This window comes from Hemicordylus capensis, chromosome 6, assembly GCF_027244095.1.
Source record: "Hemicordylus capensis ecotype Gifberg chromosome 6, rHemCap1.1.pri, whole genome shotgun sequence".
Classification (NCBI taxonomy): Eukaryota; Metazoa; Chordata; class Lepidosauria; order Squamata; family Cordylidae; genus Hemicordylus; species Hemicordylus capensis.
Window position 1 is genome coordinate 5,566,019 of NC_069662.1, and position 26,858 is coordinate 5,592,876.

The 26,858-nt window shown below is 48.5% G+C and overlaps 2 protein-coding genes across 10 annotated transcripts in view; one reads left to right on the top strand and one right to left on the bottom strand.

Moving 5' to 3' along the window:
* Nucleotides 1–11,577, bottom strand: MRPL52 (mitochondrial ribosomal protein L52). Of its 4 annotated transcripts, none has more exons than XM_053261434.1 (6): nucleotides 11,433–11,570; nucleotides 9,913–9,997; nucleotides 8,267–8,334; nucleotides 7,814–7,878; nucleotides 5,203–5,376; nucleotides 1–213 (listed from the first exon to the last, which is right to left on the bottom strand). In XM_053261434.1, exons 1-5 carry the CDS (start codon nucleotides 11,503–11,505, stop codon nucleotides 5,230–5,232), a joined length of 438 nt encoding a protein of 145 aa, XP_053117409.1. In that variant the 5' UTR covers nucleotides 11,506–11,570; the 3' UTR covers nucleotides 1–213; nucleotides 5,203–5,229. The 4 variants fall into 4 exon arrangements, with proteins under 4 accessions (XP_053117409.1, XP_053117411.1, XP_053117410.1 ...); XM_053261436.1 differs by lacking the exon at nucleotides 11,433–11,570 and adding an exon at nucleotides 11,226–11,364; XM_053261435.1 differs by lacking the exon at nucleotides 8,267–8,334 and having other exon boundaries at nucleotides 11,433–11,577.
* Nucleotides 11,554–26,858, top strand: part of SLC7A7 (solute carrier family 7 member 7) — a 22,984-nt gene continuing 7,679 nt past the window's right edge. Inside the window, exons 1-5 of one of the 6 annotated variants that reach the window (XM_053261430.1) lie at nucleotides 11,554–11,715; nucleotides 13,161–13,585; nucleotides 14,514–15,029; nucleotides 24,058–24,183; nucleotides 25,634–25,778. In XM_053261430.1, the coding sequence (XP_053117405.1) occupies nucleotides 14,516–15,029; nucleotides 24,058–24,183; nucleotides 25,634–25,778 (785 nt within the window). In that variant the 5' untranslated portion in view covers nucleotides 11,554–11,715; nucleotides 13,161–13,585; nucleotides 14,514–14,515. Of the gene's footprint in view, nucleotides 11,716–11,736; nucleotides 11,983–12,009; nucleotides 13,586–14,513; nucleotides 15,030–24,057; nucleotides 24,184–25,633; nucleotides 25,779–26,858 lie in introns of those variants that run through there. The other 5 variants (XM_053261432.1, XM_053261429.1, XM_053261428.1 and 2 more) reach the window with 5 other exon arrangements.

A 26,858-nucleotide genomic window follows, 5' to 3' on the forward strand; every position in this document is an offset into this window, starting at 1 on the left:
TGAGTCAAATGCATTTTTAATAGAATTCTCATTATTAGAGCCCCTCTCTCTGTTTGTGCTGAAGCCAATATTTGGTTTTTCCTTGGAAAAATCTTTTAGTGTCTTGCATTCTATGTTCCGTCTTGGTTTTTAACACAGGGTTTTACCAGAGAGACAGCCACAACCTCTCAAAGGGATGGCGAGACGATTCTTAAAAAGCCTTATCAAACTAGCCTGGGAAGGAAAAAAACCAACAAAACGTTAAAATGATTAAAAAAAACATTTAAAATCAAGTCACCAGAGATGGGTGCATGACACACAGCCCCTTTATCCTGTCTCTGCTGACATGACGTCGGCATAACCACGACTTCCCTCCAAATCAACTGAGTCAGGGATAATTCGGTGGATACTTACCAAGGCAGCAGCGAGACAGCTGAAATGTCCCAACCAGCCTTGCATTGAGAGTGAGGCATTGGAAGTGGGGGGAGAGTTCAGAGAAGTGGGGAGGGGGAGGGCTGGAGGTGGGCTGCTGAACCCCAACAGCAGGCACTGTAGCAAATGCTAACCCTGTGTGCATGCGTCTCCCCTCCCCACCTTGGCTGTCCCTGTGGGTCCCGTGCACTTGGCAGAAGCCCCAAGGGCTGAGCTCATCATGCGTTCGTGGCTGTTACATCTGGAAGCAATTACAGAGGGAGGGAGGGAGAGATGTGTTCAAAACACAGCTGGAATCAGCAAGGCTGAGATGGACGGGGTGGGGGCAAGGGTCTGGGGTGGAAGAAGTTAACAGGATGCTCTCCTCTCTCCTTCCCCCCCCAGCCATCGACCCAGCAGTGCTGCATGATCAGGGGCTGTCAGGACCACAGGGTGGAAAGATGAAGCAAAGGGAAAGAGAAGAATATTGGAACCAGAGGGCGAGCGGTGGGTGGGGGGAGAGAAATCGACTTGCCAGTTCCCGCCCCTGGCTGAGCCACTGACCCAAATTTGGCATCCAAGTTCCTGTATTAGAAAGCGAAACAGACAAACCCAGGCCCAAGATGGAGAGGGCAGGCAGTCCGAGGCCTGCGTTTCAGATTATACGGTGAAGGAACGCCGTTCAGGTTTAGCGTATTGCCTCCAGAAAGTTTGCGCCATGCCGGCCGTCCCTGCCTCTCTGCGTTCGGCGGCCAATTTCACGTGCTTGGCGTCAGACTTGCGCCGTTTAACAAAATCAGGCTCAACTGTGGAAGTCAGCACTTTAAGAAGCATGATAGTGTGTAGGGCGCAAATTCTGTCCCCTTTTATTATGAGTGCACATTTTGGGGTGGAGGGCAGAGAATTTTGAGCAGGTCCGGCAGCTCTGTGGCAGAGCACAGGCTCGGCCCTGGCACCCCCAGGGAGAGGTGGGGGAAATGATTCCTCTTAAACTTGGGAGAGCTTAAATAGGAACATAGGAAGCTGCTGTATACGGAGTCAGGCCGTTGGTCTATCGAGCTCAGTATCGTCTTCACAGACTGGCAGCGGCTTCTCCAAGGTTGCAGGCAGGAATCTCTCTCGGCCCTATCCGGAGAGGCTGCCAGGGAGGGAACTTGGAACCTTCTGCTCTTCCCAGAGCAGCTCCATCCCTTAAGGGGAATGTCTTACAGTGCTCACACTTCAAGTCTCCCATTCATATGCGCCCAGGGCAGACCCTGCTTAGCTAAGGGGACAAGTCCTGCTTGCTACCACCAGACCAGCTCTCCTCTCTCCTTACCGAGCAAGACAGGCCTGGCGTGATGAAGCAGCTTCCTCATCAGTAGGGGGGAAAGGAAAGCCAGTCTCTTTCTCACCAGGAAGGAAACCATACACACGTCCCCCTTTGCTTCTCATAGCTCTCATTCTCTTTCTTTAGCTTCGGCCCATCTTCCCTCCTTCCTGCAGTGCTGTGACCTCACCTCCAGAAGGCAGAGGTTCCCACAGGGCCAAGAGGGGAACGTGCCAAAAAGAGGGGAGCAGCAGCAGCAGCAGTGAGGGGAATCCACAGGGTGGGAGGGGGCCAAGAGCTCCCTTCTCCAGAGGAGCGCCAACATTCTTTCCAGCCTGGAGCACGGCCACTGCCTGGTTTGCAGCCAGGCTGGGATCTCCCCCAACTTCCAAGCAAAACAAAACCCCACACCCTTCCCTGGGCCAGCTGATGAACTCCAAAGCAGCCACAGCAGCCTGAATATTTGGGCGCGATTCTCTCTCCATCTACCCCTCCCTTAACCCTTTGCGGGGTGGGCAGGGGGGAAGAGCTTCAAGCTTGGCTCCTGAGACGTTGTTGGACTAAAACTCCCATCATTCCCAGCAAGGCTGGCCTCAGCTGCAGGTGATCCAAGCTGCAGCCCCAGAAGCAAGTCGGGAGACAGGCTTGAACAACCCTACCTTAGACCTTACATGCTGATGCTTCATTCGTCCAATGAATCATAGGAACACAGGAAGCTGCCCTACACGGAGTCAGACCCTTGGTCTGTCTAGCTCAGTATTGTCTACACAGACTGGCAGCGGCTTCTCCAAGGTTGCAGGCGGCAGGAGTCTCTCTCAATCCTCTCTGGAGATGCCAGGGAGGGATCTTGGAACGTAGGCTCCATCCCCGGAGGGGAATCTCTTCCAGTGCTCACACTTCTAGTCTCCCATTCATATGCAACCAAGGTGGACCCTGCTTAGCTAAGGGGACAAGTTATGCTTCCTACCACAAGACCAGCTCTCCTCTCCTCAAGCAATTCTAGCCCATTTTCCTAACTCTAGTCACATTCAAATACTGTCCATTATGTCAGAGAACAAGGCCATCCTAATCCCAAGGGCTCCTCAGGGGTACCCTGAGTCCTCCTGCCTCCCTGTGCTGCCACAGCCACACTATTTGTTCCCCATCCGAGGATGTTCAGCTTGAGGACGGAAGGGAGTGAAGACCCTTCTCCTCTGCACCTGATTGGCTGGCTATGTGCTGAGGCTGTACTGTAGAAGCCCATCTCCTGAGAGTTGTCATGGACAAGCTTCCCAAATCCGGGTGGCCTAATTTGCATATTATGCAAACTTGCATAATATGCATGTGCATAATTTGCATATTATGCAAATTATGCAGCAACTGATTTGCTATTTATTTGACAGATCTGTATACTTTCCCCTCCTCCTTTGCCCTCCCATGTGATCGGATCCAGAGTAATCTGGGCAGTGCCTGTGAAATCCGTGTAAATCCAGGTGGAATTTAACAGCCAGGTGGAAGAGCCAAAATCTGGGGGCTACCCTAAATTTTGGGGGACATGGAAACCCTTCGTCTCTCTAACTGTAATACTTTAAATTTGTGTTTTTATGTGTCTGCATGTACTGGTGGACCTTGCTGTATGTGTGCTGCTGTTCACAGTTCGGCATATCTGCGAGTGTCTAATTGACACCTAACCTCATCTGTGGGAACAAAAGGGTTAAACCCCACATATCCATGGTTGCCTAGGTGGCCGGAAATGACCTCAGAGGTAATTTTGCCATTTTGTCAAGAGGTGACATTTTGTGTTGCATTTATTAAAAAAGAAAAAGGGGCGGGGGAGGGGGGAAGGAACTTTCCCCCTATGGTTTTTCATGGGGGAAAGGGGCAATTTGGACAGCTGGACACCCACAGAGCACAATAGGGCATTTTATTTGCCTGTGTGTCTGTTTTGGGGTCCTTTTTCCAGCCTCCAGGAGCCTATCCCCGCCATCCCATTGACTTTAATGCCCTGAACAGAACTCCCACGGATAATGGGGTGGGTGTGTATACACACACACACACACGTGTTCCGAGATGGACTACTCCAGTCAACGGCTTACATCCAGATTATTTTACTCATAAGTAGTCCTATTGAAATTACAGGACCAGTTCACTTGACCTATCAATTTTAGTGGGAGTACTCGTGAGTAACCTAGTCTGGATGCAAGCCAGTAACTGAAGTAGCCTGTCTCATAACTGTAACGTGTCTGTTTACACACGCACACAAAAAATCTCTATGGGGTACTTGAGCTGATGGTTTATCACAGAAGGGGGTACCCTCGTTAAGAAAGGTTGAGACCAGTGCTCCCTCTAATTTTCTTCATCTATGTGCAGAATGAGTTTTGTTCCGGGAGGCTGTATCAAGGCAGTGTGTGCGCGCACAGGCATTCAGAGTGGGACCTCCATGATTCAACCTGAGTGGGATCTAGACCTAACTAAAACACACTTGTGTTCACGTGCACACCTCAGAGCAAACACTGGATGGGATTCCGTGGTGTACCATAAGCAGAGCTCAAGTCTTACCGAGGAACCCCTCAAGATAACTTGTGCAGGGCAGAAAGTCACATGCTCAAGAGAAAGCCCCGGTTAGTCGCAGCCTATCCATCTGCTAGACCCTACTCTCCTTCCCAGAAAAAATCTTAGGTGGTGTTCCTCAAGAGACAGCCATACCAAATCTTCCTAGCCAAGGGTCTGACTCCTCTCCTCTGCTGCTTTCCTGCCATCACATTTCTTTAAAATGCCCCCCAGGGTCCAACATGCACAGAACAAATTGGCCACCAGCAACAAATACTGCTGGCCTCACAGGTGCCAAACTGGTGTGAAAAATGGGAGGGGGCTACAGGCCAACAATGCTGGGAAACTGTTATTCCCCCCTACCTCAGTATAAGATTTACAGTGAAGTCCAAGGCTTGGAAAAACAAGACATTATGGTAAGAATTAATCTGCCTACTTCCCTTTCATTATAACCTTAATTGATAATTATCATCTTCACAAGCTAGCCCACTTGTGCCTCAAATGTTCATGCCTCCGCCATCTTGAATTGGGGTGGATGGCATCATCACAAATGATGCCCTCGAGGTGTCCCTATAGTGGTTCCAGATTTGGTTCAGATCGGTTAGGTGGTTCACAAGTTAGCCCACTTGCACCTCAAACATTCATGCACCCGCCATCTTGAATTGGAATGGATGACATCATCCCAAACTGTGCCATCGAGATGTCCCTATGTGTCCCTACAGCTGTCCCAAATTTGGTTCAAATCGGTTAGGCGGTTCAGAAGTTAGCCCACTTGCACCTCAAACATTTATGCATCCGCCATCTTGAATTGGGGTGGATGATATAATAAACTGTACCCTCGAGGTGCCCCTATGCGTCCTTACAACTGTCCCAGATTTGGTTCACATAAGTCCAGGCATTGCGAAGTTGATGGGACAGACACACACATGCACACACACACACAGAAAGCTGGGTGATGTCATAAGCTTACTTGCCTTAAGGAAAGTAGGCTAAAAAAGTATTTATTTGGAGGTCTGCCGAAGTAAGCTTCCTTTGGGCACCAGACGGTTGTGCCTCTTTTCCTCTGCCTGCTGCTCTTGTTCTCTCTTCTGGGCTTCCCACTTCTCCAAGGCATGATCGATCTCTTCAGAAAGCATGACTGCACGCCGCTGAGGAGAGAGAGGAGGAGAGAAGAGATAGCATCCAGCAAAACCCTGCTCCACCTTCCCAAAAACCTTCATGTGGTGAGCACAAAGACCTCCTCTCCTCAGAGCAATTCACTTCTGAGGGCCCATCTACACACAAATTTAAACAGGGGTCAAGCAGAACTGCATTGCCTCCCACCCCAGGACGTTTTCCCACACTTGGCTTTTAGCCCGCATCTCCGCTGGAATGGGAGGGGTGTGTTCACATTTTGGCCAGATTTACTCTGAAGTCCCTGCGAACTATCAGAGAGCACTTTGTACACAATTCAGGTTTTTCACGGTGTGTTAGAATGTAGCACGGGGCTTTTTAAATCCACTTTTTGCATCGGGTTTTTTGGGCAGCTTCGAGCTTGCATAAAAGCCTCGCAGTAAACCCACAGTAAGGCCTGCTGTCTGGGAAAGCTCCCGATGAACAACTTTGAGGATTATAGTTCTGTAAAGGGGACCCTTCAACAGAAATCCTAAACTCACGAAGTCAGATTTCCCATGCTCCTTTGTACAGGATGGGTGGGTGGAGCTCACAGAACTGGTTTATACGAGTATTTACTGCTGCAATGTAAACACGTCACACCTGATTGAAAGCCTTGTCCCTTAGCCCAGATGGGAAAGATAGAAGGGCTAGTTGTGGTTATCCAGTGGTGAGGATGGAGAACACTCTTTATGGAGAGAACATGATCTATGGAACTCTCTGCCACAGGATGTGGCAGATGAATAATAATAATGATGATGATGTGGTGATGGCCACCAGCTTGGAAAGCTTTAAAAGGGCTTAGACAAATTCATGGAGGACAGGTCTATCGATGGCTACTAGTCTTGATGGCTTAGAGGCAAGATGTCTCCAAATACCAGTTTCAGGGGAGCAATAGCAGAGAGGGGGGCATGCCTTCATCTCTTTGCCTGTGGGCTTCTCAGAGGCACCTGGTGGGCCACTGTGGGTCCAACCAAATTTGGACTAGATATGCCTTGGGCCTGATTCAGCAGGGCTGTCCTTATATAACACCCCCAGGCTAACTAGGCAAAGAGGCACCTTCCAAGAGGCAATTCTCTTATAGCCCCATTCAGCCCCAACACGGCATCCCTTCAGTGGCTGATGCTGATGTCTAGTTTATTATTTATTTATTTGCTACATTCATATCCTGCCTTTCCTCCAAGGAGCCCAAAGTGGTGTACATAAGTCAGGAGTCACGGGATAAAATACAGGTTCATGTGTGGACTGGTAACTGGTTGAAGGACAGGAAACAGAGGGTAGGAATAAATAGACAGTTTTCACAATGGAGGGAAGTAAGAAGTGGGGTCCCCGAGAGATTCGTATTGGGACCAGTGCTTTTTAATTTATTCATAAATGATCCAGAAGTGGGGGTGGGCAGCGAGGTGGCCAAATTTGCAGACGACACCAAATGATTCAGGGTAGTGAAATCCAAAACAGATTGTGAGGAGCTCCAAAAGGATCTCTCCAAACCGGGGGAGTGGGTGACAAAATGGCAAATGTGGTTCAATGTTAGCAAGTGTCAAGTGATGCATATTGGGGCAAAACACCCCAACTTCACATATATGCTGATGGGATCTGAGCTGTCGGTGACTGACCAGGAGAGAGAGATCTTGGGGTCATGGTGGACAGCTCATTGAAAGTTGACTCAGTGTGTGGCATCTGTGAACAAGGCCAATTTCATGCTTGGAATCATTAGGAAGGGGATAGAAAATAAACCTGCTAATATCATAATGTCTGTATACAAATCTATGGTGTGGCCACATTTGGAGTAATGCATACAGTTCTGGTCATCATATCTTAAGGAGGACATTGCAGAACTGGAAAAGGTGCAGAAGAGGGCAACCAAGATGATCAGGGGCCTGGAGCACCTTCCTTATGAGGCAAGGCTACAGCATCTGGGGCTTTTTAGTTTAGAAAGAAGAGGACTGAGGGGAAACATGATAAAATCACGCATGGTTTGGAGAAAGAGACAAATCTTTCTCCCCACTCTCATAATGCTAGAACCAGGGGTCATCCCGTGAAATGCACTGCCGAGACATTTAGGACCAAGGAACAGAAGTACCTTTTCACACTACACAATTAACCTATGGGATTCTCTGCCACAAAATGTGGCGACCGCCAACAGCCTGATTGGCTTTAAGAAGGGCTTAGATTAATTCATGGAGGGCATGTCTATCAGTGGCTACTAATCTGAGGACTATGGGCCACCTCCAGCATCAGAGGCAAGATGCCTCTAACTACCAGTTGCTATTACTACCAGTAGTAATAGTAGTAGTAGTAGTAGTAGTAGTAGTAGTAGAAGAGGCACTATTAATTCACCTGCCATTAGAAAGACTCCTGAACCTCCAACACCCCAAATCCAACATAGGCTGTCCTGCCACAGAATTCCAGGACTCACAAAACCCCACTTACTGCAAACGCTTCGTTCTTTTCCTGCCGTCTAAGTTGACCTTTCATTGGTGGAGCAGGCCGTCCATCTGGGGGAAAGGAAGTTAAGAGGACACACACCACAGAGTTATAGGATGTCTCCCTCTCCAGAGGACAAGCATGTGTTTTATGTATTCAACACTTCAAGGAGGTGACAACAAACTGATCTAGTATGAAATTTTATGGGTGGGATGCTATTCTATATTGCTATTCTATATTGTGTGGCAATACAGTACAAGTAGTCAGCAGATACCATGGGGACTCTGAAGATCTGAAGTTACTACATTTACCTTTGTTCTTGCCCTTAAAGCTTATGATAACAGAGTGCTGGGTGAATTATGCTGGGGGTGTGGGAGGGGAAGAGTAGAAGATCTTATGTGTGGCCACTTGGAAGAAAGAAAGGGACAGAAAGCCAGGCAACCTCTACACAGTTCTGACCTGCATATGACCAGTCAGGCAGATCTGTTATGGGTCCGCGAAGTGAAGGGTTGTAGGAGAAACCATGCCTGGAAGAAAACAAGGTATAAAAAGTAATGTGTATCGCTGCAGAATTGATGCAGAATCACCGGGGACAGAGATGGCCTCGTTACACGGAATCCGTTCACAATTCAACCTTCTCATGCATCTCTGATGAGACCCTCTTCACTTAGAATCATCACAGCAGCTAGAACTGGGACAGGACGATGTGAGTGATGGGAATTGCAGTCTAACAAGTTTCAAAACCCCGCCCTCTGTCCACTGAGCAATGCCAACATTTTAAGCTCACCCTGAGCGCCCTTTCCTCTCATCGTAGCCGCATTAATATATGGTCCATTACGTTGCAACCAGGAACGGCAGCCTGTTAACTGGCCAGAGAGGCAGCTTTTCAAGTGGTGGGGCTCTTATCTTTAGCAGGGGAACAGCAACTGTCCCTGTTCTACCCAGCATGGCATCCCTCCCAGTGGCTGTTGCTGGCATCTAGTATGTGCATGTATGGCGCTCATGTGCCCTTTGGGGACAGAGAATAATTTCCTCATCACTTCTACTATGTAGAACAATATCGGACCTCTGAAAAGTATAAGCATGCATATGTATTCAGTACTTGGTTTGGGCCCCTTTTGCAGCAATTACTGCCTCAATGCGGCGTGGCATGGATGCTATCAGCCTGTGGCACTGATGAGGTATTATGGAAGACCAGGATGCTTCATTAGCGGCCTTCAGCTCTTCTGCATTGTTTGGTCTCATGTCTCTCATCCTTCTCTTGGCATTGCCCCATAGATTCTCTATGGGGTCAGGTCAGGCGAGTTTGCTGGCCAATCAAGCACAGTACACTGTATACTTTTCAGAGGTCCGATATTGTTCTATTCTTCAATCCTTGTCTTCTTGGTTCCATGTAATATTCTAATTTTCTGAGATTGTGGATTTGGGGTTTTCATGAGCTGTACGCCATGATCATCACAATTATAACAAATTAAGGCTTGACTTATCTCGCTTTGCATGCAATGCGTCTGTCTCATATATCAGTTTCACCTTTTAATTTGCATTACTGAAATTAATGGACTTTTGCACGATATTCTAATTTTCCGAGTTTCACCTGTAAACAGCTAAAATAACTTTCTGAAAAGTGGGATATAAAAAGGCACCTACAAATCCACTTGCCAGCTCAGCAGTGGCATGTGCCCCAGACCTCTGGCAAGCAGGCCCCACACAGTTCTCCTCCCCAGAGGTCTCATTGCCACTGCTAAGTTTGAGAAGGAAAGAAACAGCAGGAACCCTTTCCGAGAAGCAGGAGAGGACGACCCCCTCTCTCCATAATCCAGTGCAAATGACAGAAGATCCGTTTCTGGAAAGAAACAGCAGGAACCCTTTCTGAGAAGCAGGAGAGAGAACTACCACCTCCATAATCCAGTGCAAATGACAGAAGACCCGCTTCTCTCCTAAGCCCTCTGCCCATGTGCCAGAAAAGGATCTGAGGGAAGAGAGGGGAGTGGAGACTGCAAGTAATGGCTGGCTAGTGAGCTAAGCCTAAATTTCTGGATCCTTGGAGGATGATGATAAAGCACTTAACACCCCCCACAACGCCATTTTTAGAAGGGTACACTCACTTCTCTCTCCACCGGCCACAAGCCTGGTGTGCAGTGCTGCAGTGGAGACTCCGCGATGCCAGGGGTATTTGTACCAGCTGAGGTCCTATGGGGTGAAAGTAGGGGGGGGGGGAATTAAAGGAACCAGAGCTGCACCCTGAAACCATTTCGCAATCATATCTACTTTCACATAGCACTTAAAAATGCTCAAACACCTTTCATATGTTCTTTCAACAGTTGTAAAATGAACAGTCCTGTAAGATGTCAGTATTATTACAATTATTATTAGCACTATTACTAATTACTATTATTACAGTTGGGGGGGTAGCTTAAAGGTTTTTCGTAGGCCACCTAGTGGATTCATGACAACATTTGACCCGAGGATTTTGTAACCCTGTCTCTTAAAAGCACAGCTTCACTGAGTACTGTATTTACCTAATCCAAGACTAGGTTCCCCCCAAGTTTTTTGATATTAGAAATCAGGAGGTCATCTTACATTAAGAGTCCTGTTCTTTTCAAGTAAATGCAGGTATTTTATTTATTTATTTTCACATTTCTATCCCGCTCTTCCTCCAAGGAGCCCAGAGCGGTGTACTACATACTTGAGTTTCTCTTTCACAACAACCCTGTGAAGTAGGTTAGGCTGAGAGAGAAGTGACTGGCCCAGAGTCACCCAGCTAGTTTTATGGCTGAATGGGGATTTGAACTCGGGTCTCCCCAGTCCTAGTCCAGCACTCTAACCACTACACCACGCTGGTAAAACCTGTGTTTAATCTCTGCTTTTGAGGGGGGTCATCTTAAATTCAGAATAATCTTCTATTCATGTAAATATGGGTAGATGACAGCATGCACACATTTTTGGGACAAGCTCCCCCCATATTTAAGGTTTATGGTAGTGAATCAAGTGTTCCCACCATGGAAATTTAAATGTCAAGCCATCAGAAAAACCAATTTCCTTACAAGCAAAAAAGCACATTTCACATCTAAGTCCCATAAGAGCTGTGTTCCCTCTGACAGATTTCCAGTATTGTCTACACAGACTGGCAGCGGCTTCTCCAAGGCTGCAGGCAGGAGTTTCTCTCTGTCCTAACTGGAGATGCTGCCAGGGAGGAAACTGGGAACCTTCTGCATGCAAGCAGGCAGCTGCTCTTCCTAGAGCGGCCCCACCCCCCAAAGGGGGATATCTAACCTCACAGGGCTCACACACGTGTAGTCTTCCATTCAAATACAAACCAGGGCAGACCCTGCTTAGCAAAAGGGGACAAATCATGCTTGCTTTCCAAATGCCCCAAACCGCCACAACTTTAAAATAGGCATAAGCTCAAATGCAAGACCTGCTTTCCAAAGGATGCACGCAAGCAAAGGCATTCAGCTAACAAGGCGTTCCAGCACTGCGGGTGGGTACAGCAACCAGTACACATAATGAGAAAATAGGTACTGCAGGAGGAGAACTCTAACGCGTCTTAATTTCTCCTGCTCCCCTTCAGAGTACCCCTCCCTATTTCGTCTCCCCAGCCCCCCCGAACAAAAGATCTCCATACCCAGCCTTTTAGCCGCGCGAGCTGCCATATTGACGGGGGGGGGGGGGGGAAGAGAGCCAAGAACCACGCGCATGAGTTCTCAGGAATTGTACGGAAAAAAGCGGCGCTGGGAGCCGCCATTTTTAGAACCGTAACACAACGAGCACCGCCATTTTGGAATCGGCCGTGTGTTGGAGGCGCTCTCCCGAGACCGGAAGCGTCGTCATAACCTACCGCTCATGAAAGGTGGAGGACGTAAAGCCTAGAGAGCCGCCATCTTGTACGGATCATCAGAAAACGTTTTGTAAGAAAGTGGAGGAAACATTCGAATACTACGTAACGGAGCCAAATAGGATTCCACATGGTCTCCAAATGCTAAAGGACATCGGGAAACTGGACCAGATTCACTTTCTAATTCTTACTACTAGTTATTGTTCCTATGCCTATGAGAGCCGCCATTTTGGTTTAAAAATGAGTTGCCAGAAGTGGGTAGCCATTTTGGAAACGCAACCGGAAGCTACCTTTAGTGGATAAGGAAGGATGCCGCCTTTTTGGAACAGAGAGTCACATGGTCAATAAGGGCACCGTAGCTGACATTTTACTTAAGGGCGGAAATGGCGTCCCGTTCCTCTTTGAAAGTGTCCCAATGCAGGCGCCGCCATCTTGGATGCGGGTTGCTAAGGAAGCTGTCGCCCTTGGTGACAATAAACAAAAGGCGATCCGCAAGAGAAGGGGCGGGGACGCGTGGCTTGCCTGGGACCTCGGACTCCTGGGTCCTTGGGGCGGGCAGATGGAGGGGGAGCTGACTAGGATCGCTGAGTCTCCTTGTCTCTTTATGATTCTGGTTTTAATGCAGATAGTATATATAGAAATTATTATAATATTTTATATAGATACACATAAATAGGTTATGTTAATATATGTAAATGCAGGGAAGCTACTTAACACATGATCATTGGACCAACTTCTATAGATTTGCATTTTGGATGAAGTAAAATAGAAAAGCGAATAACTGGGCCATCATTTTCCTTTCGAGGGGTGATGCAAACCTGCTCGTGCCAGATCTGCCAGGCACAGATCTGACTGCTTGGCTATGTACACATGGACAGTTTTGATTTAAGCACTCTTAACGCCTCTCTGCAGTGTTACTTTATTTACATTTCAATCCTGTCCTTCTTCCAAGGAACTCAGGGCAACGTCCCCTCTTGTTTTATCCTATTCTTTTGATATTAGAAATCAGGAGGTCGACTTACATTCAGAGTCCTGTTCCTTTCAAGTAAATGCAGGTATAACCTGTAATTATCCTCTGCTTTTGAAGGGGGTCATCTTAAATCCAGAGTCCTATTCACGTAAATATGGGTAGATGACAGCATGCACACATTTTGCATTTTTATACACAACAGCCCTGTGAGGTAGGCTAGGCTGAAGAGTGTGTCTGGCATGAGGTCACTCAGTGAACTTCATGACTGTGTGAGGATTCCCAACCTGGGTCTCCCAAGGCCTAGCCTGACACTCAACTCATACACCATGTGGCTTTATGTCACGTTAGTTCTTGATAGAGGCAAGAATTCTACAGGCAAAGCTTGCTCCATCTCTTTCTCATGGCGGCAGGGATGAGGTGGGGGGGGCACAGTATCTTTTGAGTTCCTGCCTGAGATCCAGTTGCAGTTAAAGGCAATGATGGAGCCCTGCCAGAGAAAAGGTGGTTTAGGTTTAACTAATGGTGCTGTATGTTTTCCCATTTCGTAGGGCTCATCCTCTCTCTTGAAGAGTTCTGTGTGCCTTGGAAGCTCGCTGTCATGCTGGCTCCTCCAGGAAATGGAGGAAACGGTTGTCGAAACAGTGTGTTTGTGTGCGTGAAGTACTTTGGGCAGCAGGAAGTCTGTACTGTTCACGGAGGGCACTGCTGCTGCCATGGGGGAGATTCGCAGACAGTGCCAGCCCCTTATCTTCTGTAGTGCTGAGGTAGGCTCCCCCTGCCCCCACCTGGCACCAGACGGACCTTGGACTCAGTCAATGGCTCACCCTCCCTTACCCCCCCTCACCCCGCCCTCAGCAACCCTGGTTAGTTCCTCAAGTTAAAACTGCTGTCCCGACAGCTCCATTCTCTTGACTCTTCAGCTGGCCTTAGGGGCAGGCTGACAGATCTGCCGGAGGGAACTCGGCCGGAACCGGTGAGTGTCTTCTCGCTATCTTTCTCGCACCATCCTCATCCCTGCCTGCTTCTGTCCCCTCTTAATACCCTGATTGAGGGCTGGGGAATCCAGTTTCCCAGCCATCAAACAGCTGGTCCCGTGATTGCAGCTGATTGCTGTCCCAGAGCTAAACCCACAGCTTCTGTTTTCCAGTTCCCCGCTGCTCAGTCTGCTGCTAGCTAGCTAGGCACTACCCCCCTGTCTGGGCAGAGTCCGAAACCCACCACCTCTGGTCAAACTGCCTTTTCTGATTCTATACAGGGAATTGGCACTCCAAATCCATCCCACTCATTAGATGAGGGGTTCCCAGACGTAGGTACCCAGATGATGTTGGATTACAATTCCCATCATCCACAGTCAAAAGCCATTGTGACGGTGGATAATGGAAGTTGTAGTCCAACGGCATCTGAGGACCAAAGCCTGAGAACCCTTGCACTAGATGCTTTTTCTGGAGAGGAGGTTCAAATGTTAGAGCTCTTTCTTACCAGGTCTCCAAATAATCCATTGGGCTATTGTTTTCCTCTCGGTACCAGGTCCTGGACTCCAGTATTTGGGAGGGAGAGGGATATTTATGCCCAGTCTTTCTAACACCCTAGTTTAATGAGTGTTAGTAGGGAACTGCCTTATACCGAGTCAAAACTATAGGCCCATCTAACTCATTATCGTTTACACAAACTGACTGTGGCACTCTCCAGGGTGCATTTGGGAAAGGCAAAGACTCTGTCCTCAAGTCCAATTTTCCATCCTTCCGAACAACACGTTGTCACCCTTCCCCTCAAAATTACTCCTTTCCCGTTATTGCGAATCCCCCTTTGGAACTAGCGCCTCCTACAGGCCATAAATTGGGATGCAAGGGCGCCCCCCAAAGGCAAAGCCATTAACACAGACTCTTCATCTTCTTGCCAAGTAATGGCCAGGACCTCGGAGTACGAGGTGACCCCCCAGGATGATCAGCCCGCCGCGACGGTACCCAATGGGACCTCGCCGTCCTCTGGCCAGCCCCCTGAAGACTCCATGAAGCTGAAGAAGGAGATCTCGCTTCTCAACGGCGTCTGCTTAATCGTGGGCAACATGATTGGCTCGGGCATTTTTGTCTCGCCCAAAGGCGTACTGATGTACAGTGACTCTTACGGCCTCTCCCTCACCATCTGGGCCGTGGGGGGCCTCTTCTCGGTTTTTGGGGCTCTCTGCTACGCGGAACTGGGCACCACCATCAAAAAGTCGGGGGCCAGCTATGCCTACATTTTGGAGGCTTTCGGGGAGCTGCCTGCCTTCATCCGCCTCTGGACGTCCCTCCTCATCATTGAACCCACCAGCCAAGCCGTCATTGCCATCACCTTTGCCAATTACCTGGTGCAGCCCATTTTCCCTTCCTGCGAAGCACCTTACCTGGCTGGACGTCTCTTGGCCGCCGCCTGCATCTGTGAGTGGGACCAGCAGAGGGTGATGTGGGAGGAGGGAGGGTTGGTGAGGAGGATTTGGTGGGTCTGGGGGCCTGTCCCAAAGCAGGGATTGGGGACCAACCTTGGTTTATGCTGAGGCGGGTTTGACTGCAGGTGGGTTGAAGGGCACCCTGTTCCCCAGTATCTAATCTTTCAGCGTTATTTTATCTTTCGGTGACCTTCCCTTCCCCATTCAGACCATCCCTTCCTTGGCAATGGTTTTGAATCGTGGTGCTGCAGGGACCAGGGAGCGAATCGGGACACTTTAGCCTATTGCGTCTCACCAGAGAGACCCTAAAACTCCCTCTTGGTTTTCTAGAACTGGGCTTGGAACTCTGGAGTTCTGGCTCTCAGCATCCCTTGGCTTGCTCTAAACCAGCAGTTCCCAAACTTGATGCAGAGATGCTGTTGGACTGCAACTTCCAGGAGTTCCCAAACCTGGTCCTCCAGTTTGGGAGGAGAGCTGGTCTTGTGGCAGCAGGCATGAATTGTCTCTTTGCTAAGCAGGATCTGCCCTGGTTTGCATTTGAATGGGAGACTACATGTGAGCACTGTAAGATATTCCCTTCAGAGGATGGGGCTGTTCTGGGAAGAGCATCTGCATGCTTCCATACAGAAGGTTCCAAGTTCCCTCCCTGGCAGCATCTCCAGATACGACTGGGAGAGACTCCTGCCTGCAACCTTGGAGAAGCTGCTGCCAGTCTGTGTAGACAATACTGAGCTAGATGGACCAATGGTCTGACTTAGTAGAAGGCAGCTTCCTATGTTCTTATGACCATAACTCCTGGGAGTTCCCAGCGTTGGGTCCTCAGATGTTGGACTACAACTCCCATCATCCCCAGCCACAAGGGCAAAGGATGATGGGAGTTGTAGTCCAACAACACCTGGGGACTGGAGATACCTCACCTGTTGAATGTCTGCCTGTGGTGTCGCTGTTAAGGATGCAGCAATTCTGCTAAAGGGAATTATACAGCTATAGAGACATCCTTGCCCCCAAGCCTGCTCTTCCATCGCAACCTCCTCCTGTTTTCACTTGTTCACTTGTGCAAGAGCTGTTGAAAAACAACAACACAGGATTCTTGTCTCTCAGCTTCCTCACCCCTTTCTCGGCAGCTGGAAGCCAAGCTGCTTGCACGTGGACAAGTTTGTGCCTGCTCAGGGCTTAGTGTCTGAAACCTCCTTGGATGTCACTGCCGGTTGCCTTGGTGGGACCCAGAGCGTGGGCAGAAGAATGCAGTGGGGGAGGCCTGCACATGCTCAGAGGAACTCTTGCGCTCACGCAGTCTGTGTGGCATCCAAGACAGGCTCTGGCGAGCCTCGGCAGCCACCCAGCCCTTCTTTCACGGTGCCCCTTTTGGGTCTCTCTGGTTTTGCGGTTCCTCCCGACCGGCGGGTAACTCTGCGTCTCTCTCCGCCGGAAAGCAGCGACTTCAGCTGACAGCCCGGCTGTGCTGAGTCGGCAGCTCTTGTCTGGATCCAGCTGGCGAGAAACGCCGCGTCAGGCTCCCCCAAACCGCTCCGGTTGCAACACAGGAATGTGCTGTCTGAGGAAGCAGCAGGGCTTGGGGTCAGGCCTGCACGGAAGCCGGGAGTGGTGCCGGTTGTGGAGGAGACGGTTGTGTGTGTGTGTGTGGGTGTGTGGCTCAAAGGGTTAGTGAAGAGGGTCGTCGCCTTCCTCACGGCACTAGATACTTACATGTTGCTTTTCCTAAGTGCTTTGTGTATCCAGAATCCCTTACAACAGCTCTAGAAGGCAGACCAGTATTATACTCCCCATTTTAGGGACGTGGGGACTGAGGCTGAGAGAAAGAGAGGCTCTCCGAAGGCCATTCCGTGGGCTCATGGCTGAGCCAAGAGCTGGGCTGTGGAACTCCCCGCCACCAGTATAGGTCACACACTCTTACCCTGCCCAGGCTCTCTCGTAAGATTGCCTTCTTCCTGGCAAAAATCCTACTGTCTTACAGGAATTTCATCCTCAGGGCAGATTCCCAACACTGGGCCCTTTGGTCCGTTTTGAAAACAGAAGCTGGCTCCCTGTTATTAGGGGAAAGCTCTCTGTCCATGCTCAGAGGTGAGTGTGGCATCAGGATGGCTCAGAAATCGAAAAGTGGCAATTGGGACTCTGTGTTTTCCAGTTTGGAGCAGGACATGTCAGTGGGATGTCAATAGGATAGTTCTGTCCTTATTTGTAGTAGGGGTGTGGAGTCCAGGGGCTGGAGGTAGGTACAACTTATCCTGAGACTGGGTTCTCCGACGGATGCTATTGGATTACAACTCCCAAAGGCCATCGTGGCTGGAGATTCTGGGGGTTGTGGGCCAACAACATCTGGGGAATGACGGACCCACATTTGAGAACCCTGTCCTGAGTGGAGGTCATTGGCATGGGGAGATGGGATTCTTGAGGACTTGGTGGTGGGGAGAGAGGGGGCAGATTTGGGGCCAGCCCCGAGGAGGGCCCAGAATTGCAGTGCTTTGCTGACCTGATCATCATGGCTAATTGCTTGAGCGGTGTGGAAAAGAGCAGTAGCTCACATTATCTGCGGTTTCTCTGATCCGGGCGTGTTCCAGGCCCGATAAGAGAGAAGATTTTATTACCTTGTTTATAAAGAATCTGCGTGTTTTTAATGAGGTGTCCCCGATTCCCCCGCCTGCTCCCAAGAGGAACGCGGCCTGCTCGATCTGAAACCAAGAAGGGTGGGTCTGCACCTGGGAAGTCTGCCCCCCACATCCATCCCCACCCCCCCCACCCCCCGTCTGGGTAGCTGGCAAAAAGCCGAATCCCCTGGAGTCACAACAACTTGTTCCTGGAAGAAAGATCAAGGTTAAAAGGACAGAATATGAAAGCAACAGGAGCTGAAAGGGATAAACAGCTGACTTCTCACCCACACACTCCTCTCCGGGATGAGACCCAGGAGTCCTGTCTCCTTCACCCTCTTGTAGTTCGCTTCATGTGCAAAATGGTGTGTGTGATTCTCTGCATCTGATCCTTGGGGTTTCTCCGACATGGGGGTTCCCAGCCGTGGGTCCCTAGAACTGCTGGCCTACAGCTCCCATCCTCACCTCCAACCGCAATGGCATTGTAGCTGGGGATGATGACGGGAGTTGGGAGGATAGGAAGCTGCCATATACGGAGTCAGACCCTTGCTCTATCTAGCTCAGTACTGTCTACACAGACTGGCAGCGGCTTCTCCGGTTGCAGGCGGCAGGAGTCTCTCTCAATCCTCTCTGGAGAGGCCAGGGAGGGAACTGGGAACCTTCTTCACGCAAGCAGGCAGGAGCTCTTCCATTGAGCTACGGGGCCCCATCATTCCATCAGGAGACATGCCACCCCACCCCGCTTCCACATGCAAACCCTGCTTGGCAAAGGGGCCAAGTGATGCTTGCGGAACCACAAGGCCACCTCGCCTCCCCAGCAGCATCCCAACAACACCCCGACAGCTGGAGTCCATCAGCACCTGAAGACCTACAGTTGGGGGCCTCTGCTTGAACACATGCACCCATCATTTCGGGGGCAGGGGTTGTGGTCCGTGGCCTGCACAACCTTGCGAGGCTGCAGACTCCATGAGGGCAGCAATCCGGTGGAGGAACAGTGTGGGTGAGTGGTGAGATAGCGCTAGAGATAACGACTGCACCTTCATGTGTGCCTTTGAGGAGGAGAGCTGGTCTTGTGGTAGTGATGTGTTTTAGTAAACCAAAGCTAAGCAGGGGGTCTGCCTTGGTTGCATTTGAATGGGAGACAACATGTGTGAGCCTTGTAAGATCTCCTCCTTAGGGGATGGAGCCGCTCTGGGAAGAGCAGAAGCTTCCAAGTTCCCTCCCTGGCAGCATCTCCAAGACAGGGCTGAGAGAGACTCCTGCCTGCAACCTTGGAGAAGCCGCTGCCGGTCTGTGTAGACAATACTGAGCGAGATGGACCAAGGGTCTGACTCAGCATATGGCAGCTTTCTCTATTCCTATATGTGTGCGTTGACAAGAACTGAAGAGGCAGAAATACTGGGTAGAGTTTCTTCCATATCAGTCTACTAGGCCACCCTCCTCTCCCCACGCTTGGGAACAGGAACCAGAAATCCTGGCTCCAAACTACCTGGCTGCATTTCCCTCCCAGGCCTAGGCAAGGGAAGTAGACACCCTGATGGGGCTCACCCCCACATCCTTTGCTGCAGAGATTGGGTCCATGTCGCTCAGTTACAGCTCCCATCACCCTTGCCACCATGGCTGAAGGCTGGAGTCCAGAACATCTGAGGACCCTGTTTTGCTCTAAGACTAAGACCCCAGATTTATCCCTTGATCTGTCCCGCCCATTCTATCTCGGCTAATTCGTACCTACTTCTCAGTAATCTCTCTCCTTATCACTGCCCTAGGGTTACACCCCAGCGTGACTAAGAAAGCAGTCCTCAGGAAGGGCCTGAGGCGTTGAAAGTCCAGGTCTCTGTAAATCAGATCGGTCTCAAGAGCTCTCCTTCCCTCCATTCTCTGGGACCAAGAAAACAGTAACAGGGCCATCTTGGGGAGGGGCAGAACCTGCTCCCCTCTCCCATTGGGCTTGCATAGGGGCCAGGGCCAGGCTTAATTGCCACCCCAATGATATCTCCATGATAGGATTCCCACCCCAGTGATATCTCAAGCATGCACATGCTTACCTTCCCCCGGGCAGGGCCGGATTAAGCTAGTGTGGGGCCTGTAGCATATGTTATGAAGGGGCCCCAAATGAAAAAAAAAATGCACATAAATATTGAGACATAAATTATTTACTTGCATAGTAAAGTAATTCAATTTTTTCATTTGCCTAGTGCCCCCCCACCAACCACCCCATGCCTCCACTCAGCTGAGCCAGCCAGTCAACAAACTTTGCAAAACACCCCCCCCCGCAAACACACACTTTTGTGACTCCTGACCATGGGTTCTCCTTTGGAGTTATTTTCACAAAGAGAAAGGGGGTGGGGAACAAAACTCTGAATGTTCAAATTAAAAGATTCTCAGGAATTCTGTACTTTGAGAAATCTGAACCTATTAGCAGTTTTGGCACACAACAGTGGTGGATGTTTGATTCCAATGTGTGCAGAACATATTGGATCCCAGCAGCCATCACATTAAAAGGGTCATTTGACAATATTAAGAATATATGTTTAACCTCTTGTGCAAGCCTGACAGGAAAGCAGATGTATATTTAAAATAGTTGATGCATTGCAAATGAATGTGATTATGATGAGGTGCATTAGCAACTTCCATGAAAACAGAAGTATCCAAAAGACAATCTTTTGGCAGGAGGCACAGCCTCTTTCCATCTAAATTACACTAACATGCTTAATATTAAAAGGAGGAAATGCACAAATCATTCAGTGCAACCCTAAGCATGTTTACTCAGAAGTAAGTCCCACTGAACTCAATGAGCCTTACTCTCTAGTAAGTGTGTTTAGGTTTGCAGCCTCCGTTTATCTTTGGACAATTTCAACGGGCATCCCAATGTAAAGCTAATGAAGTTGGCAACACAGCAGTAGTTATTTCAGTTCTATAGGAGAGGAAAGGAGCTCACCTTAAATTTGGCAGTTCCTTGAAAAGCAATGATCACAGATTCCCTCCCAACAGCACTAGATACTAGAGGAGGATATAAGTGACATTACCCAACAAGACCATAATATAATCTCCTTCCAAGCTCCCCTCAGTTGATCCACTAAACTTTGAGACTCCTCTTGCCGTGCATCTGAGTTACTTCTGGCTTTCTTTTTCCTCTTAAAGGTACATATTCTCATTGTTTATCTTTACCCTCTCCCAGTCAGTCGGAAAACGCTGGCAACATTCAACTAGCATCTTCTTTAGCTTCCTTTCTTCCTCCCGGCATTAATAGTTAGTTGTTGTTTTTAATCTAAACTGCTTTTATTTCTTTTACTCTCCCTGTGTATGTTTTTAAAAACTTTTACAGTTTAAACAAACAAGGCCCAACTCCCTGGCGATTAAGTTATCTTTGAGACCCCTTTGCAAGCTATCTGTTCCTATTGTTGTTCTTACTACTCCCTCCCGTGCTGCTTAACATAATAGATAACCCAATCAACACCATGGTGCCAGGAAGACCTTGCTTAAACGCCCTCCAGTGAGGCGAGCGATGCAGGAGTTGAGAATGGGCAGCAGCAGGCAATGAGGAGAGTCAGCAGAGAGCACCAAATAAAGAGCAGAAAGAAGGGGCAGACGTTCAAGCCAGGCATGCGGAGCCCTAGAAAATGCGGGGCCCGTAGCAAATGCTACATTTCCTACTATGTTAATCCGGCCCTGCCCCCGGGGAAGCGGATGTCCGCACATGAGGCCAAACATAAACCAAGCAGATCCCCACCATGTTATGCAAAGGCCATTTAATAAAGACTATAGCCGCCTTAAGTGGCACAGTGGGGAAATGCTTGACTAACAAGCAGAAGGCTGCCGGATCGAATCCCTGCTGGTACTATATTGGGCAGCAGCGCTACAGGAAGATGCTGAAAGGCGTCCTCTCATACTGCGCAGGAGGAGGCAATGGGTAAACCCTGCCTGTATTCTGCCATAGAAAACCACGGGGCTCTGTGGGTGCCAGGAGTCGAAATCGATTCAACGGCACACTACCTTTTAGAACAGACACTAATGGGGTAAGCATTGATTGACTGATTGATTAAGTGCTGTCAAGTTGGTGTCGACTCTTAGCAACCACATAGATCTGTCTTCCACTTGGCCTTGAAGGTCTCTCGGTGGTGCATTCATTGCTGTCGCCATCAAGTCCATCCACCTTGCTGCTGGTCGTCCTCTTCTTCTCTTTCCTTCAGCTTTCTCCAGCGTTATGGACTTCTCAAGGGAGCTGGGTCTTTGCATAATGTGTCTGAAGTATGATAATTTGAGCCTGATCGTTTGTGCTTTGAGTGAAATGATATATATCTATATTGACACACACAACTGTACAGAACTAGAAACACAGGAGATGGAACAAAGATTCAACCTAAGATGACACTTGATGGAAATCGCACTTCCAGAACTAAATGTATTCTGATGGAATAGTTATTCAGTCCATTATATAGGAATCCTTTCAATCTGTTTACTACCAGTCCACAAAATCCATCTGATATATTTCATCCAAGTCCACTACCGTGACCTGGTTACCTCCGTTTCGATCTTGATCTTTATCAAGTGGAGAACTCTTAGGCAGTTCCATATGCTTAACAGCTCTGGTGGTAATTTGGTCAAATGCTTCAGACTCTAGTTAAAGCAACCAGCTTACTGTCACATTCTAATAAGGTAGAGAGCTACTCAAGGCCCCGCTCCCCTTCTTTTAGCCTACTTTCCAATAGGCTTATGAAATCACTCGGCATTCCATGTATGTGTGTATTTGTGTCTGTGTCCATGGGTGTGTGTCCCACTTTATCGCCTTCACAATGCCTGGACCAATATGAACCAAATTGGGTACAGTTGTAAGGACACATGGGGACACTTAAACGGTGTCGTTTGTGATGATGTCATCCACCCCGATTCAAGATGTGTAAACCTTTGAGGCGCAATTGGGCTAACCTGTGAACCGCCTAACTGATTTGAACCAAATGTGCTACGGCTGTAGGGACACATAGGGATGCCCCAATGGCATAGCTTGATGATGTCATCCATCCCGATTCAAGATGGCGGACACGTGAACATTTGAGGTGCAAGTGGGCTGACTTGTGGACTCTCTAACTGATTTGAACCAAATTAAGTACAGTTGTAGTGAGTGGCATATAGGGTCATCTCATTAGTATAGGCTGTGATGATGTCATCCAGATCATCCTGATTCAAGATGGCGGACACATAAGTGTTTGAGGGGCTAACTTGTGAACCGCCTAACTGATTTGAACCAAACTTGGTACAGTTGTAGGGATAGTGAAAGGAAAGTAAGCAGATTAGTTCTTACTAGAACAACCTGTTTTAGTAGCTCTAGAATGTGACAGTAAGCTGGTTGCTTTAACTGGAGTCTGCAGCATTTGGACCAAATTACTACCAGTGCTGTTAAGCATGTGGAACATGTGAAGCAGTGAAGACAGTTCTCCACTTGATAAAGATAAAGATTGAAATGGAGGTCACTGATATTTAGTTACTATTTCCTTACACCATTAGTGTAAGGAACTTACACCATCATTACCCCTGCTAACCAAGCAAAGAGGCATCTTTTTAAAGTGGTGATTTTCTTATATTTAGCAGGAGGAGAGCAAGTGGCCCTATCCAACCCCAGCACAGCATCCCTCCAGTGGCTGTTGCCTACCTTAAGTTTCTTTGTAGATTGTGAGCCCTTTGGGGTCAGGGGACCATCTTATTTATCCATTATTTATTTTTCTATGTAAATCGCTTTGAGAACTTTGGTTGAAGAGCGGCATATAAATATTTGTAATAGTGTAATTGTAATCATGTCTCTTATATATTATTTATTAAATAGCCTTTGTATATAATATAGTGGGGATCTGTTTGGCTTGTCTGATATCGAGGTCCCACCCAGTATGCATTGCTTATTTTTGCACATGAGGTCACCATCTCCTGATAGTGTGTGTGCGTGCGTGCGTGTGTGCAGACCTCTACTGAGAGGGGATGCAGTGAACCCTGGCCCAGGCTTTAGGTTTGTTAGGGGTTTATGACTTATGGTGGAGGCTGGGGGTGGGAAGTTATGCCCTATTATAAGACTTTAACTTCCTCCTATAGGATGCATTTAAAGCTGTTGAGAAAGTTAATGGATTGCCATCAGAAGTACTGTTGGACTACACCTCCCATCATCCTGACTATTGGCCACTGTGGTTGGGAAGATGGGAGTTGTAGTCCAGCAACATCTGGGGACTCCAGCTTGAGAGTCGCTGTATTAAAGGGTTTTGGGGGTTTGGAATTGAAAATCGGGAGGGGCGGATAATTATATTTATCCCTTCTTACTTAGACCTTGGTGTGTGTGTGTGTTGTTTCACTCCAAAAGTCTGAATTGGAGGGGAAGTGAAAACAATCCATGGGCTCCTTGACGGGCTGATTGGTGTTTCTTCTCTCTTACAGGCTTACTCACTTTTGTCAACTGCGCGTATGTGAAATGGGGCACCCGAGTGCAGGATCTGTCCACCTATGCAAAGGTGCTGGCTCTCATTGCTGTGATCATCGCTGGCATCGTCTGTCTCGGACAAGGTAGCAGACCTCCACCCTGCTTTCTGTAGTGGTCCTTTTCCTCCCTATCACAGATCAGGGTAGATGATGTAGAGATGCATATTCATTTAATTATTTCATTAAAAGATTTGTGTGCCACTTTTCTGCTGAGGCTGCTTAACAAAATTCATGAAAAACACACAACCGCCGTAAAACAAAACAGCGGGTGGAATAAAAATATGCCACTATCTATATATATAATTCTCTAAGGCGTATCCGTGACTAATCCTGTGCGTGGGAGCTCTTGCGAGAGTTCGAGAGCAGAAGCACCGTGGTGATTGAGCAGTGGAGATTCCATATGCAGATAGGGAGGAGGAGCCTGTGGCACCGTGGTGATAGGGCAGTGGGGATTCCATATGCAGATAGGGAGGAGGAGCCTGTGATGGTTAAGGACAGTTGGAATGCAACTGTTACTGGTTGGAAGATGTTCTAGAGGAGAGGCATCTATCTATGTATATATAAAAGGATAGTGGGCAGGGGTCTGCGAAGAGAGGGGTCGTGAGAAAGGAAAGAGTCCCTTCAGGAGGAGGCTGCCATTGTGTGAATTAGATGAGGAATCAAGAGGAACAAGATCCGTCAACTCAGGAAGGGAGAGAGAGGGAGGAAGAGAAGAGAGAAAGAAGGCAGGGCGAGGTACGAGCCCAAGCCTGTCAGCGGCCAGGAGCAGCCATGGTGGTAGCGTTAGCGAGGAAGGGCCTGGCCAACCGCTGCTGCTGCTGCTCCCATGGGGAGGAGCACAAGCGGGGCTCGGGTGAGGGTGGGCAGGTCTCTGGGGATAGGGGGCTGCAGCTTGGCCAATAGGCACCAGCAACACTGCAGCCGCAATCAAGAGGGGTGAGGGGGAGGGAAGCAGCGGGATGGAGGAGGAGGATCAGCAGCAGCAGCAGGGAGTGTGGCTCAGGTGAGGGAGGAGAGATCTCTGAGGTGAGAGGGGCTGTGGCAGGGGGTGAGGGGAGCAATCAAGTACTAGCATGCTGATGCTCTGCACGGGTTAAGCTAGCAGAAAAATAATAGATCAAAGCAACAGTGGTTTAATTCAGCAGCCTAGAAGCATAACTTTTAATTTATAAATTCATCGATTCTCAAGATGCGTTGGATGTTCTTCTCATGGCTCTGTGAGGTAGTTTGGGTTAGGGTTTGAGAGTTAGTTGCTCTCCAGGCGACGCAATGAAAGTGTGTCAGAGGCGAGACTTGAAGCCAGCACATGAAAGCCGCAGACTCAAGGGATGACGTGCATGTGTGAATGGGCCATCACAGACAAAACACCATGGAGAGAAGTTCATATCCCTTCACATCTTGATAGGCACTGAGGAGTAAAGTCACGGAGGCTTTTCAGTGAAACTGATTTGCACTCATCTGGCTACAACCTGGCAAACAATGAGAAATCAAAATAATGTTCATACAGGTGTGAACTCTTTATCTCCCCCTACAGGACGTTCTGAGAACTTTGTTGATGCTTTCGAAGGGTCCTCCTGGCAGGCAGGGAGCATTGCGTTGGCGCTTTACTCGGCACTTTTCTCCTACTCTGGATGGGACACACTCAATTTTGTCACTGAAGAAATAAAGAACCCTGAAAGGTTAGCACTGAGATTGCAAAACTGCATTGCTAGGGCAACGTGATTCTTGTGAGACCACTGCGGTTCAGAATGCTATGTGGGATGTGGCTGTAAGCGCCTATTGGACAGAATCTGTGACATCGCGGAAGACAAACAACACAGTTCCCTTTTCCCATTACCGTACTGGTAATGGCCCTAAAATGGGTGCTTGAGTTTCCAAGAGGAAACTGGGGGCAAAAACTGAAACTGGCTAGCCTCAAATCAAAAGATGGGGAAGCTCATCGGTTTCACGCTTTCAGAGTTTAGCAGGGCTCGCTGGGTGAAATGGGAAGAAGTGGCACATCTTCATACTTTGGAGACTACTGAGTATCTGCTCTTCGCAAGCTAGTGCTCTCCCTCTTCTGTATTAGAATGCACAACATCCAGCCTGCGAAAGAAAAAAAGAAAAGTGCTGTGGGGTACGGTGGCTTCTCCCCTTCCTGCAGCAAGTAGCTGAACTAAGCTGGTAGAAGTCCATTGCCCTTTCTCCAGTCCTTCAAATTAAGGGGCTTTGTTGGGGGGTGAGTTTGTGTAGAGAAAGGCTGCCATCTACTGGACATAAATGAGCTTTACATCATGGTCAGAGGAATGCTAATTGGGCTTCTTGACACCTGGGTTCTGTTCTAGGTTTGGCAGTGGGAATCCAGGATAAAAGTTATTGGCTTTTTAAAAGCAAGGCATGTCTTATAATTGGAAATCTTTTGTTCAGTTTTTGTTAAAAGCTGGTTTAATGTAAGCTCGGTACAATTATTGATTTGTCTGAATGAAAAAATGATTCGTGCAAGAGAGAAGAGAAGACTATCTCTTTGAAGCAAAATGACCTCTTTGATTGATTGATTGATTAAGTGCCGTCAAGTTGGTGTTGACTCTTAGCGACCACATAGATAGATTCTCTCCAGGATGATCAGTCTTCAACTTGGCCTTGAAGGTCTCTCAGTGGTGCATTCATTGCTGTCCCCTAGTTACGTGACCTCTAGTTATGTTTTACAGAAAATGACCACTAGTTACATTTTTATAAGAACAGGAAAACTAGTTATAAAACAGAGTTAAGCATTGTGTTTT

Coding starts and splice junctions, on each gene's coding strand:
- MRPL52 (XM_053261434.1), bottom strand. CDS start 11,505: ATGCGCGTGGTTCTTGGCTCTCTTCCCCCCCCCCCCCCCGTCAATATG. Junction 9,998..11,432: donor TCGCGCGGCTAAAAGGCTGG/GTATGGAGATCT, acceptor TTCACCCCATAG/GACCTCAGCTGGTACAAATA. Junction 7,879..8,266: donor GCCTGACTGGTCATATGCAG/GTCAGAACTGTG, acceptor CCTTTCCCCCAG/ATGGACGGCCTGCTCCACCA.